Source organism: Enhydra lutris, unplaced genomic scaffold, assembly GCF_002288905.1.
Source record: "Enhydra lutris kenyoni isolate GAN:26980312 unplaced genomic scaffold, ASM228890v2 scaffoldscaffold18, whole genome shotgun sequence".
In the NCBI taxonomy this organism is placed as follows: domain Eukaryota; kingdom Metazoa; phylum Chordata; class Mammalia; order Carnivora; family Mustelidae; genus Enhydra; species Enhydra lutris.
The window spans coordinates 22,639,295-22,652,791 of record NW_019154102.1 but is presented as its reverse complement, the minus strand read 5'-3'; the positions used below and the strand labels follow the sequence as shown (position 1 = coordinate 22,652,791).

General features: G+C 35.1%; 1 protein-coding gene across 6 annotated transcripts in view; it reads left to right on the top strand.

Annotated features, from left to right (window-relative positions):
* The window catches only part of LOC111148016 (exocyst complex component 6B), a 622,509-nt gene that overhangs the window by 313,862 nt on the left and 295,150 nt on the right, over positions 1-13,497 (top strand). For all 6 annotated transcript variants that reach the window (XM_022504356.1, XM_022504355.1, XM_022504354.1 and 3 more), the window contains 4 exons: positions 7,587-7,658; positions 8,386-8,483; positions 9,966-10,071; positions 11,054-11,163. In XM_022504356.1, the coding sequence (XP_022360064.1) occupies positions 7,587-7,658; positions 8,386-8,483; positions 9,966-10,071; positions 11,054-11,163 (386 nt within the window). The remainder of the gene's footprint in view (positions 1-7,586; positions 7,659-8,385; positions 8,484-9,965; positions 10,072-11,053; positions 11,164-13,497) is intronic.

Here is a 13,497-nt window from a genome sequence, read left to right as displayed (position 1 = left end):
CTTACAACACCCCTCCCCCCAGTTGAACTATAGTGTTATTATGCAGTGAATCTATACATTAAAATGCAGTTAATTGACATATTTTAGTACCTGTTATTTGTCACCAGGAATATATGCATTTTTCTCAATTATTTGCTTACATGTTTTTGGTAAAGTATTTTGTGTGCTTTTCATCTAAATCCTATTTTTGATGTTTTATGGGTTTTTTAGGTAATATTTTGAGGAAAGTTTTTCCCCCCCAATCATATTTATTAACAAATATTACTGTATTCTCTGGAGAGGAGTCCTTGATTTTGTTTATATCTGTCCATATCAATGATTTCATCAATTTTATTATTTCCCTGGGAAAAGCCATTTTTCTTTTGGAAAACTTTGATTTCTTGCAAGCAATTTCTGTTTTGTAAAGTAATGGTTCGTACCTTTTTCTCTGTGACTTACACATTTGAGCATACGACAGATCTGATCAGCAGGAAACTGTCCTCTCTTCTCCATCATGCAGTTGTATTTGATGTCAGGAAGAGCAAGATACTTTCCAAGTATGCTAATGATTAAAGTGTATATCTCTGGAGAAAATTAATCTTTTTTTTTTAAGATTTTATTTATTTATTTGACAGATAGAGATCACAAGTAGGCAGAGAGGCAGGCAGAGAGATAGAGAGAGAGGAGGAAGCAGACTCCCTGCTGAGCAGAGAGCTTGATGCGTGGCTCGATCCCAGGACCCTGAGACCATGACTGAGCCGAAGGCAGAGGCTTTAACCCACTGAGCAACCCAGGCGCCCCGAGAAAATTAATCTTCATGGAGCTTTTCTTTGTAGATCTATTGCGTATTTTTCTGAATTGAAGAATACATAACAAAATACTTTTTTCTTCCCAATATTTCAGCATCAATCTGTAGAGGCATAAAGTAGACTAGTGGTTGCTTTGGGCTTGGAATAGCTGGGAGGATAATTTAAATGACATGCATTTTCTTTTTGAGGCAAAAAAAAAATTTCTAAAATGGACTGTGGTTATGTTTGCACGTGTCTGTGAATATACAATAACTAAAGCCATTAAATTATATACTTCAGATGGGTGAGTTGTGTGGTATGAGAATTATATCTCAACAAGGCTATTAAAACATAACTCAGCACCACATACATTTACAGTCATTTTATTTATTATGAGACAAGAGTAATTGATGCTGCAAATGTTAATTCTATTTCATGACACTATTTATTTAATATATCATATTATCCAGCAAAGCAAACCAAAATAAGAGCAAACCCAAACATCAAAACAAATCTCAAAAAGAAACAGTGTATCTGAATGATTGTTATTTGTTTATCAAAAATCTATATATCTTTCTAACATTCCATGTTACATTTAAAACTACACTTTTTCTGATTGAATTATTAGTCATTGCATAAATTGGAAACATTTTGAAAGCTATAGTGTTTCAGGTATTAATATGTACAGTATTTGCAATGCTGATTTCAAAACACTATAGATGTTACATGGTCCATCTCGCTTGGAATTCAAATTTAGCAGTATATTAAAGTATAATTTGCTTCTGCAAAGGAGAGTTTGTATCAGGAATGGTTCAGTATTAGAAGATCTACTAATATAGTTTTTAATAATATGATAAACATCATCTGATAATGCTGAAAGGAATAATACTGAAAGGGTACTCAGAATTATGGAACAATGTAATACTGTGTGGCAAAAACCTCATGTTTTACAGATATTAAATATTGGACATTTTAGTCTGATGTCATAGGTAGACAGCAGTGTGTACCGTGGTAGTGGTTTTATACACACCCACGCCATGTCCATACCCATCCCGCTTGTGTATTTTGTTTTTTTTTTGAGTCAAAAGGGTATACTGAGTATACTTGTCTTTTAGATCTTCTAACCAAATTCTTCTAATCAAATAACATGCGGAAAGACAAAATAAAAAGAGAAATTCTACAAAGTACCATCTGTAGACCAGAAGTTTTGAAAAATTTCCTTGAACTTAGAAAACAAAGGAAATCAGAAAATTAACTGAACCTGAGACAAGAAAATATTACGTTAAATATGGTAGAAAGAGGTATTGTCAAAGTAGGAGATATTCTTCCAAATAGAATCTAGGAACACTCTAAATTTAGAGTTAACACATACAATGAGCAGGAATGGGCCTGGGAGAAATCATAAAAGAAATTATTTAGAGGTCTGCTTTCCAAAAATCTTAGCCAGCCAGCTGCTTACCCAGTTCCTTTGCCCAAGCTTATCATCTATGTAAAGAGATAATAGTATGATCAGTGAAGTTCTCTTGTGCTACTTTTGAACAAAGTGATTCATCGGCCCTGTCCCCTTACAAAGAGCCTGTAGTCACTTTCTTGGGAAACAGACTTAAATTTACAGAGTCAACAACTTCTGCAAATTATCCATATTAATCATCCTAGTCCTTCATTCGAAAATGTGGATAGTCAAGAGTCATAAAATATTTGAGGAAAACCAATTACATCAAATAGAAGATAATGGAAACTAATGGACCAGTGCTGCTCTTTAGCAAATACAAATAATTCATGGACTTGGAGAAAAATTTACAAAGTAATAATCATTCCTGGTTTTAGGAATATAGGAGACTAGGTTATACATATCAACCTTTCAGCTGGAAACTACTAACAATGCTGTGTTTTTGTGTATATACCATATAAAATGTTCTATAGTTCTCAAATGCTTGGTAAGGATATTAAGGAATTAGCAAGCCAGATCCTGGGAAGTTGAGAGGCCTGAGAGATGGGCTAACCGCTTGAGCTGCCTTTGCCCTGAGGTCGCTTGTTAGTCCAGACAATTTGAACTTTGATTTTGACAGCCTCTTGGGGCCACCCAAGATAGAAAGCGTATAATATGGTATCCTCCCCACATGAAGCTGGAAGGGACTATTCCTTTCAGAAGTAAAAGAAAAAGTAGTCAAAATTTTTCCCTTAACGAAATCTCCAGCGGGCATCTGGCTGGCTCAGTCCTTAGGAGCATGCAACTCTTGATCTCCGGGTTGTGAGTTCAAGCCCCATGTTGTGTGTACAGATTACTTAAAAAAAAAAAAATTAATTAAAAAAATATATACCCCAAATTTCTCTTAAAAAAAAAAAAAAAAAGAAAAGATATCCCCTGGTATAGGGAATTTTGTCTTCAATTCCTATTCTACACAAACTCTCAGAGAACAGAAAAGAGGAAACAGCAACTCATTTTATGAAGTATATGTAATCTTGATAATGAAGCCAGAAGAGGGTAGTATAATTGCATAAACTCATAAATATAGATCAGGCTCATTCATAAATAGAGATTAGAAGTCCTAAATCAATATTAGAAAACAGAATCCAACAACTTACAAATAGCATTAATATGTAGAGTTTATAGTGGCAAATGCAAACTTGGTGCAGAGTTACAAAGTCTATTAATGTAATTTAATGCATTTGTAGATTAAAAGACAAAAATTTATATAATTTAAATAACTTCAATAGATACAGAAAAACATTTAATGAAGCACACCGTAAGCCTATGCTAAAATCTCTTAGGAAATTAGAAGCGTAAGAGAATTTCCTTAAACCGATAAAAGAATCCTGAGAAACCTATAACAAATACCATATTTAATTGCCATTGCTCCTATTTTGTTTTGTACTTGAAGTCATATCCAGTGCTGTCCTGACAGAAAAATAAATAAATAAAGCATGTTAACCTTTGAAAGGAGGAAACAAAATTGCTATTTGTGCAGATATATTTTTGTACGTTGAAAATCTAAAGGAACTTCCAGAAAAATTATTACAGTTGATAGGAGAGGTTAGCATGTTTCCTGGATGCAAAACCATTGTACAAAATCAATTGTTTTTATAAAACTGGAGCAGAAGTTGAAAGGTTAAAATTTTTAAAAGATAAAATTTGTACAGTTAGCCTAAATAAAAAGTAATAGCGCTATACCTAACAAAAGATGTTAAGCCCTTCCTGGAGAAAAATTCTAAAATGTTACTGAGAGACTAAAATGAATTAAAGAAGATGTAATTAAAATTGAGGGTTGTATCATGTTCATTGATTGGAAATCTTATTGTGGGTATCAGTTCTCTCAAAATTGACCTGTAAATTTAATTCAGTGACAGTCAAAATCTGAATAGTTTTATTTTGGGGAGGATAAATACCTTACAACCTGATTGTTAATATTTTTAAGCCAGTTCAAAGATCGTCTATATGACATTCTGGAAAACGCAAAAATATGAAGCCAGTAAAAAGATGAGGGGTTGCTAGGATTCGGGGAGGGAGGACTACTTGGAGCACAGGAGATTTTTAGGGCTTTGAAACATGCCACTGTAATGGAGGAATATGTCATTATACATATGTTAAAACCTATAAAATACACAAAAACAAGAGTAAACCCTAATATAAATTATGGTCTTTAGTTAATAATTGTGAATATTCGTTCATCCCTTGTGACAAATGTACTACACAAAAGCAAGGTGTTGTAATAGGGGAAACTGTGTGTATGTGTGCAGAGTGTATGAGAACTCTCTGTATTCTCTGTAAATGTGAAACTGTTCCAAAAAAAAGTCTGTTAAGTTAAAAATGCAAAGAAACAAAAAACTAAGGAAAGACATGGAGGTAATTATAAAAGTCATGATACTATTTCCGTGAGTAGGGAGGAAAGGAGCTGTGAGGAGAGCATGTGGGAATGTTCCACATGCTGGCGCTGTTCCTTTTTGTTTGTCTGGTACAATTGTATATATAGGTTTTGTTCATTTTTTTTCTTGAGGTATACTGTACTCACAATTTTTAAAAAATGTAGTAAGGAGGGAGAAAGAAGCACATGAGCCCAAGATAAACGTTGCTTTCTTGGAAATCTCTGATTACCCGAAGAGAGAAATTTAATTCAAAGATCAAACAGATAAAACTACCTATCATTCTGTGATCAAGAATAAAAAGTCAAACATAATAGATATTCCCAAATACGGACCAAACAAAGCGATGGAAAATGTGAAAGGAAAGTTTAAGAAACATGGATGGATACCTGATACTAATTTTTGATTATATCTAATAGAGATTTCAAAAGAAAGGATAGTCTCAAAGGAGGGGACTTTAAAAATTAAAGAATTAAAAGAAGGAAATTTCCCTGCAATGAAGAAAGACTGAATTCCTGTAGTCAAAAGTCTGCACTGAATGTCAAGCAGGGTAAAGGATGGGACATAATTCTTTCACGTCAGAAATTTTGCATTTTAGTTTAAGGGCAGAAGAAAGCCTTTTTCAAACATATGAGGATTCGAAGTTTAATCTTTATCCTATTTTATTGGCATTTTACAAAAAATGAGAAATCCAGAATATAAGATGGGATAGGATTAAATAAAATGTGTGCAAAAAATGGACAACAGTTATAGATAAATCTAATTAGCTGGTATTTGATTATTTGTAAAGTTTAACTCTATTAAGAATCTGTACAGAAGGAGAGAGACTTAATGTTTAAAAAGTTTTTCTTAGGGGCACCTGAGTGGCTCAGTTGTTAAGCGTCTGCCTTTGGCTCAGGTCAAATCTCAGGGTCCTGGGATTGAGCCCCACATCGGGCTCTCTGCCTAGGCAGGCAAGGGAAGCCTGCCTCTCCCTTTCCCACTCCCTGTCCTGTGTTCTCTCTCTCACTGTGTCGTTCTCTGTCAAATAAATAAAATCTTAAAAAAAATTTTTTAATGTAAAGTCCGGATTATTTCATATAAACAGTGGGAAGAAAGTGTATGACTTATTTAGTGACCACTGTAAAATAATTAAAAATAGCTATGATCCATGAGAGACTATGGACTCTGAAAAACAATCTGAGGGTTTTGAAGGGGCGGGGGGTGGGAAGTTGGGCCAGCCTGGTGGTAGGTATTGTGGAGGGCACGTATTGCATGGAGCACTGGGTGTGGTGCATAAACAATGAATTCTAGTACACTGAAAAGCAATTAAAAAAAAAAAAAAGAAAAGAACCCCCCCAAAACCTATGATCCAGCGAGAACCATGAAATAAAAAAGAAAGAAGAAATCATTGTAAATAAAAAACTGAAAATAAGGTGGAGTAGGTTCAGCATGTCAGCAATCACAGGAAATGTCAAAGGGGCTGTCTTATAGTTTGCTTACTGAGATCTACTCATACATTATGGTGACCTTAAAAGAGTGAAAATAAAGTCAGAGGAGCAGAAATCACAATATTCTCCAAGGCAAATAGAATTGAATTTGAAAACCATTAAGTGGGAGAAGAAAGGAATATTTTGTATTATTCTAGTTTTAACCCACCAAAAAGACAATAGCCTTTTTAAAAAATTTAAATTCCATTAGACGGAGCGCCTGGGTGGCTCAGATGGTTAAGTGTCTTGACTTCAGCTCAGGTCATGATCTTCAGGTCCTGGGATCTAGCCCCATGTCGGGCTCCCTACTCAGCAGGGAGTCTGCTTCTCCCTCTCCCTCTGCTCTTGCTTGTGCTTTCTTGCTCTCTCGCACTCTGTCAAATAAATAAAATCTTTTAAAAAATTGATGAACCCTACCATTGTGGGAGAATTCAACACACCTCTTTCAGGAATTGGGAGATCCTGTAGAGAGGAAGGAACCAGACTGTAATCAAGAGAATTTGAATATCAAAATTTCACATTTTTCACATAGTGACATGCATCTTTGACTCCTGTGCACAGAACCTATCTTCCATGTCGTTTCAATTTTCAGTTTTATTGATAAGAGATTATACATGGACTCGTTTGTGTAACTTTTCCTCTGTATTTATGTTTATTTTCTCTTTGTATTCCTTGTGTTCTTTACCTTTGTTTTCTCTTGTTTAATCAGGTTTGCCCAAGATTTGTCTGTTTCTTCTTTTTTTTTAATTAAAAAAAATTTTTTTTTCTTTTCAGCGTAACAGTATTCATTGTTTTTGCACCACACCCAGTGCTCCATGCAATCCATGCCCTCTCTAATACCCACCACCTGGTTCCCCCAACCTCCCACCCCCCGCCCCTTCAAAACCCTTAGATTGTTTTTCAGAGTCCATAGTCTCTCATGATTCATGTCTGTTTCATTGATATTTTTAGTGAGCTTTTGGTTTCATTGATGAAGTCTTTCATATCTTCTCTATATTATTTCCCCTTCTCATTTGATCAAAATTGATCTGTCATATACTTATGGTTAATTTTGGCTTTTAGAGTTTCATGGGTTGAGTGCTTAATTTATTTTCAATCTTCTGTGTTTTCTGTTTGTCTCTAAAAGTATAAATGTATTTTGAAATGGCTTTAGGCACACTGCATAGGCTTTGATATCAAGTATTATACTGTTGTTTATTCTAAAATAATCTGCAGTATCAATTTTGAATTCTTTTTTGACTGAAGAATTATTTAGAAGTATGTTTTTAAATTTCCAGCTGTTAAAAATGTAGATCATGGCTTGTGGGAGGCTCTACCCATCTCTTCCCTGGCTAAATCTGGTGTTACCTTGAGCCAGGAAAAGGTTAGGGTTAGACCCATTCTAGAGACCCTTCACCAGGTAAAACATTAAGCACTGAAAGAATTCAAAATGTAGGTTTATTTTAAATAATTAAGATGTTTTTTCCTCATTGTCTTTTATTTCCTTTAGTCTTACTGCTCTGATCCAAACCTCGTGTTGGATTTGAAGAACCTCATTGTGCTATTTGCTGACACGCTTCAGGTTTGTGACTTCTGTTTACATAGAGTGATCTAGGGTAGTATCCACCAGCTCCAGATCTTTCCCTCTCCTACCCAGCTTGAGTAAATGCCTTTTAGTTCTTAGTTGTGTTTCTTCTTTTCCTAGAGCTAGATCTTATCTTTATATAGCATTTCCTGATCATTACCTTGACCAATTTATATTCTCATAAATAGTTCCAGCCCCCTCCTTTTTTTTTTTTTTTTTTTTTTTTTGCTCGGAGCTAGTCAATTAATTGAACCACTCACTACATTAGTTTTTTTTAAAAAATGTCCTTAACTCAGATACAGTGCTTGAATGATTTTGGAGTTTTTTAACTACTATCTTGAATAACAATTTTTGACTTGAACCACCAATCATATCCCATAAGGATAGCATTAGAAGTGGGTAGCATTTCAGATTTCTCTCCCTACTCATGAAGTTTGCTAAGGGGACATGAGGAGTTCCCGGGAGAACTTTGTGGACATGGTACATGGTATATATTGATTTTAATTTTTATCTTTCTATTTTTTTTCTGACTGGCTTAAATATTTTTATAGGTATCTTTTAATTCTTGAGAGATAAGTACTAGACGTTAGGTGGGAATGAAACATGCTGCTGTCATGCTTTCATTTAAATTGAATGATAATGTATTTCAGTGCCTGATTTCTCTCATGTTTCTCCTAAAAAAAATTGCCCTGTAAAATGAAGACATTTTCTTATTTTGTTTCAGGTGTATGGTTTTCCTGTAAATCAGCTTTTTGACATGCTGTTGGAAATCAGAGATCAGTACAGTGAAACTCTGCTAAAGAAGTGGGCAGGTATCTTCAGGTGAGAAATGATCTGTGGTCGTGTGTGGTTGTATGTGCGTGTGCACATATGTGCTGGTGTGTATACACATGTTTATACATAAGTCTTCTCAGATATAATAAGCAACAAGTATGTGTGGCTTATCTATTCCAGCTTTGATCCAAGTTATGATTCAGAATTCAAGCACATTGTAGAAATGTTTCAAAGCTCCCAAGATATGTGATCTCAGTGTATCAGGTCTACTATGTGGAGAGTTCCAGACCTCATTTTGGCTCCTCTCTCCCCCCACCCCTTGAATAAATGTCCGATACCTTAGTTCATACCATTCAAATCATCTTGTGTCTTCTTAATATATTTTTTGGTGATTATGGCTAGTTTATAGCTCACTCATAGAGTAGTAGCTTTGAGCCCCTTTGAATAATTTAGGCTTTTTTGAGACCCTTTTTTGAAGACTTACTCATGTGATTCCTCAAATGCGTCCTTCTCTACATTTAGAGAAGAGATCTATTACAATGCTGTGTTTGAAGTGTATTATTTAGTTATTACATCATGCATCATGTATACAGTAATATGAGATCTACTCTGTTACACCTCGCACTGACAGATATCTCCTTGGACTGTTTTCCTGGCACACAACCCATGTCAGATCACTTGAGTTTCTTCTCCTTTTGAGCCTTCATGCTTTTATTTAAAGTGGTCTTCCTGCTTTAGCGCAAGACCCTGTCCCCAGATCAGCTTACCCTGTTTTCAGATTCTTCTAACTTTAAGATCTTACATTTTTCCTTTAATCTTACTAATGGTACAGTTGTATTTAAGGGAGGATTCTGTCTGTAGGAACCTTGAAAATTAGTAACATCATCTACCCATGGTCTCGAAAGTGCCTGATCCGACGCCTTCAGTAAATTTGACTTTGATTTTGGTAGTATGGTCTCTGCTTTTAGAGAGCCTCCAGTCTCATTAAGGGGCCTGTTCCTATGAGGGAAGTTCATCCTTAGTACAGAACAGTAGGTGAAAGTAAATGAATGTAATTTGGATTTACTTTTCCTCATCTGCCAGTTTTGAAAGTTAGAATAGATGATCTAGTACAAGAATAAAGAACATAATCAAATATGTTTTCTTTAAAAACAAGCAAACAGAAAAACCCCAGATAAAACCTTTCTGCTTTTCTTGCAAGCATCCATCCTTTTGTTGTTTACTACTCATTTGCCTCACGGCTTCTACATGTTGCTATGAAAGTTTGTCTCTTCTTTAAATCTCAGATACTATGAGCTCATATTTGTAACTATGTTCCCTTTGTTTCAGAGCGTAGTTTTCTTTTGCTCTTCTGTTAAAGATGTTTTTACCTGAAACAGGTAGCGTCATTGTGGAAGGAATAGAATAGGGACTGGAAAACATTGGTTTGGGCAGTTAGAAATACGCAACCATTTGAGTTTACCTGAAAATTACTTGTGATCATTACAGTGATTAACCAGCCCACCCTTCCTTCCTTCTTTTTCTTCCTAGAAACATACTTGATTCTGACAACTACAGTCCTATACCAGTAACAAGTGAAGACATGTATAAAAAGGTGGTAGGACAGTTCCCATTCCAAGATACAGAGCTGGAAAAGGTAAGAGTACTTCTGCTTTGCCATCCTCCGGAAGTTTTCATTTTATCAGTTTCATTGAAGACATTACCTCCAACTCAATGCATTAGACCTCTAGAACACCTTCAGAGATTTGGGGGCTTAAAAGAACAGAAGTTCCTGTTTTGGGAATCAGTAGATGACCTGAGGGTCCTTTCACCTCTGAAGTGTTAGGAGTATTGCTGGGCATGTTCTAGTGTTGTTTATACTTTGAAATACTTGCTTTCATTATAGTTTTAGGACATTTTCTCCCCAAACATGCAGTAAAAATTGTCCCGTGCTATGTAATTCCATGCTATGTAAAACCAAAAAATTGGTTTTAATAGTGTATTGAGTCATGTATGTACTATCACAATAATGATATCGAAACAGTTCCATCATCCCCAAAAGTTCCCTCCTGCTGCTCCTTTTTCATCAGTTCCTCCCAACCCTAACTCCCAGTTTTTGGTAACTGATCTGGTAGCTATCCATCTACTTTTGCCTTTTCAAGAATGCCATATAAACAGAATCATCCAGTAGATAATGTTTTGAGGCTGGCTTCTTTCACTCAGTATGATGCTTTTGAGATTCGTCTAAGTTGGTGTATGTAGCAATAATTCATTTCTTTTTATTGCTGAATACTTACCACAGCTTTTTTTTTTAAGCCCTTCATATGTTGAAAGACATTTGAATTATTATTTATTTAAATTTATATCTTACTCTTTTCAGCATCAGGAAGCTTTTGGAAACACTTTCTTTAATTTGAGGTTGTTTGCAATCTTTAGATAAGCTATCTAGCTGATCTCCTGCTACGTGAAGTAGTCTCAGCCTGCTACTTCTCCGCCATCTTGACTCCTCCCTAATTTGAGGTTGTTAAATAGACAGTTTGCAACATGGAGGAAAATTCCTTTTGTATTTTAATTGACTTATAAGTATCGTCAGCATATGTTAGTTTGTGACTTGATTTCATTAATTCTTGCATTTACAGCAACCATTTCCAAAAAAGTTTCCTTTCTCTGAATTTGTGCCAAAAGTTTACAACCAAATTAAAGAATTTATTTATGCCTGCCTGAAGTTTTCGGAAGATCTTCACCTAAGGTATGCTTTGAAACAATGGAAATGTAACAGATGTTGAAATTGTGACTCTTAGGCACATGAATATTCTGAAAACCTTTGCATAACCCCTTCCGCTCTGATTTTGAAAGTATTAATATTAGCCGTTCACAGCATGGCACCTGCTATATTATAAAATCATGGTAAAAGGGGAAGTTGGAAAGTTCCAACAAGTTTGCAAGTTGCAAACTTGCAAATAAATTGTTTTTGTTTGTATTACTTAGCTTATTCTCTATTTTTGTTGTAGGTTTGCATTTTAACACTTTTTTATTAGTAAGAATTGACTAGAAAACAGTATATTGATTTTTGCTTTCTGTTTAATGAAATTTTAAGGCCACTAGGGGAGTAGAAAGTATAATCTCTTGGAAATATCCTTCTTTCCAAATATTCTCTGGGCTTGTTGAAGGTATCCTCATCTCCTTTAAGTTAAATTATCTGACTAATGTGTACCGAACCTATTTCTGTACCAGATACATCCTTCTTACTGGGAATGCAGAAGTAAAAGACACAGTTCTTTAGCCTCAGATATTGTCAGTATGAACTGAGGGTTTTAAGCATGAAAATATACCATGGTGAGTGTTGAAATATGGAGAAATGACTTGCAAAACACCTAGAAGACTACTTAGCTCATCTTAAAGAATTTGAAGAGGAATAGTGATTATGATCATCTTTCTGAATAATAATCTTTTAGATTGTCTTTTTTTAAAGATTATTGTCTTTTCTAGAAGAACCCCCTCCTCTCAGTGAATGATACCACCATTCACCCAAGCCAGAAATCTAAGAATCATTTCAACTCCTTATTTTCTATTAACTATTTTTATTAAAAACAAAGTTTCAAGTATTGGTCTACATTTTTTTAAACACTTTATATATATATTAATTGTATATTATATAATATATACAATATATATTATATAATATATACATTTTTGAATATATATTATATATTATATATGTACACAATTAATATATATTAATATGTATTACATATATATTAAGAACATCTGTAAAACTGAAAATAGTACTAATCCCTGAGGTGCTAGAAAGTATACTCCATTTTTCAGAGGAAGAAAGTGAGCAGAGAGAGGTTTAGTAACTTTATCGAGGTCACACAGGAATAAGTGTTTAAGCCAGGATTCAAATCTGGTCAGCACCACCTTCAACAAAAAGAATACTGCCGTGTTTACAGTTCTTTTTTTTTTTTTTTTTTTTTAAAGATTTTATTTATTTATTTGACAGAGAGCGATCACAAGTAGACAGAGAGGCAGGCAGAGAGAGAGAGAGGGAAGCAGGCTCCCTGCTGAGCAGAGAGCCCGACGCGGGACCCGATCCCAGGACCCCGAGATCATGACCTGAGCTGAAGGCAGCGGCCTAACCCACTGAGCCACCCAGGCGACCCTGTGTTTACAGTTCTTACCCCTTGGCTTTACTATATTAGTGTTTTACATGCATTCTCTCAGCTGTCACAGTGTTAAGTGTTAATTGTCCCCATTTAATAAATGAAGGCAGTGCTCATTTGTAAATTAGTCTCTCTAACCCTAATTGGTGACAAAATTGATTGTTGTGTGTTTTTTTTTTTTTTTTATTTGCAGCTCTTTTTTCTTTAAAGTTCTCTCTTCCCAGTGTTGCTGCTTTCATTCACATTGTAGTTATAATTGACTTGGGCCACTTAAATAATCTCCTAATTGTTCTGAAATGTCTAACTTTGCTTTCCCAACCATCTGCCTTTTCTTCTCATTCTGTTCTGTATGTTCCCTAGAGTGATTCTTCTAAAATCAAACCTTATGATTTAGCTTTACTCTGCTCACCTTTCCAAGGATTCCTGGTGGTCTACTGCATAAAGTTCGAACTTGATCCTGACGCAGTTCCCTATCTGCCTGCCTCCTCCCTTGCTCCTTGACCTAGTCCTTCTTGTACCTTTCCAGGTTCATATCCTAGGCAATTTCCGTGTCACTCCGTGCTTCAGTCCTACTAACCTATTTGCTGTTTTCTGATCCTAATGTTCTATTTTATACTTGGCTTTCCTCATGAAATTACCTTTTCCTCGTTAGTGTCCTAACGAGCTTCCACCCATCCTTCCAGGTTCACTTTATGCCTTTACTGAATGAAACCTTTCTGACCACTTCCATCCCTAATGGACTTGATCTACTGACTCCTTTGTGCTCTTTCTGTACCTTGTGGATGCTGTTATCAAAACTCCTCTTAGATTTTATTACTCTACTTGTGTCTTTGGGTTTCTGTATGTACTAGACTATAGGCTCCTTTGTTTATTTCACTGCTGGTTTATTCACCTTACATTATAAGTAAACTGTTATTTAT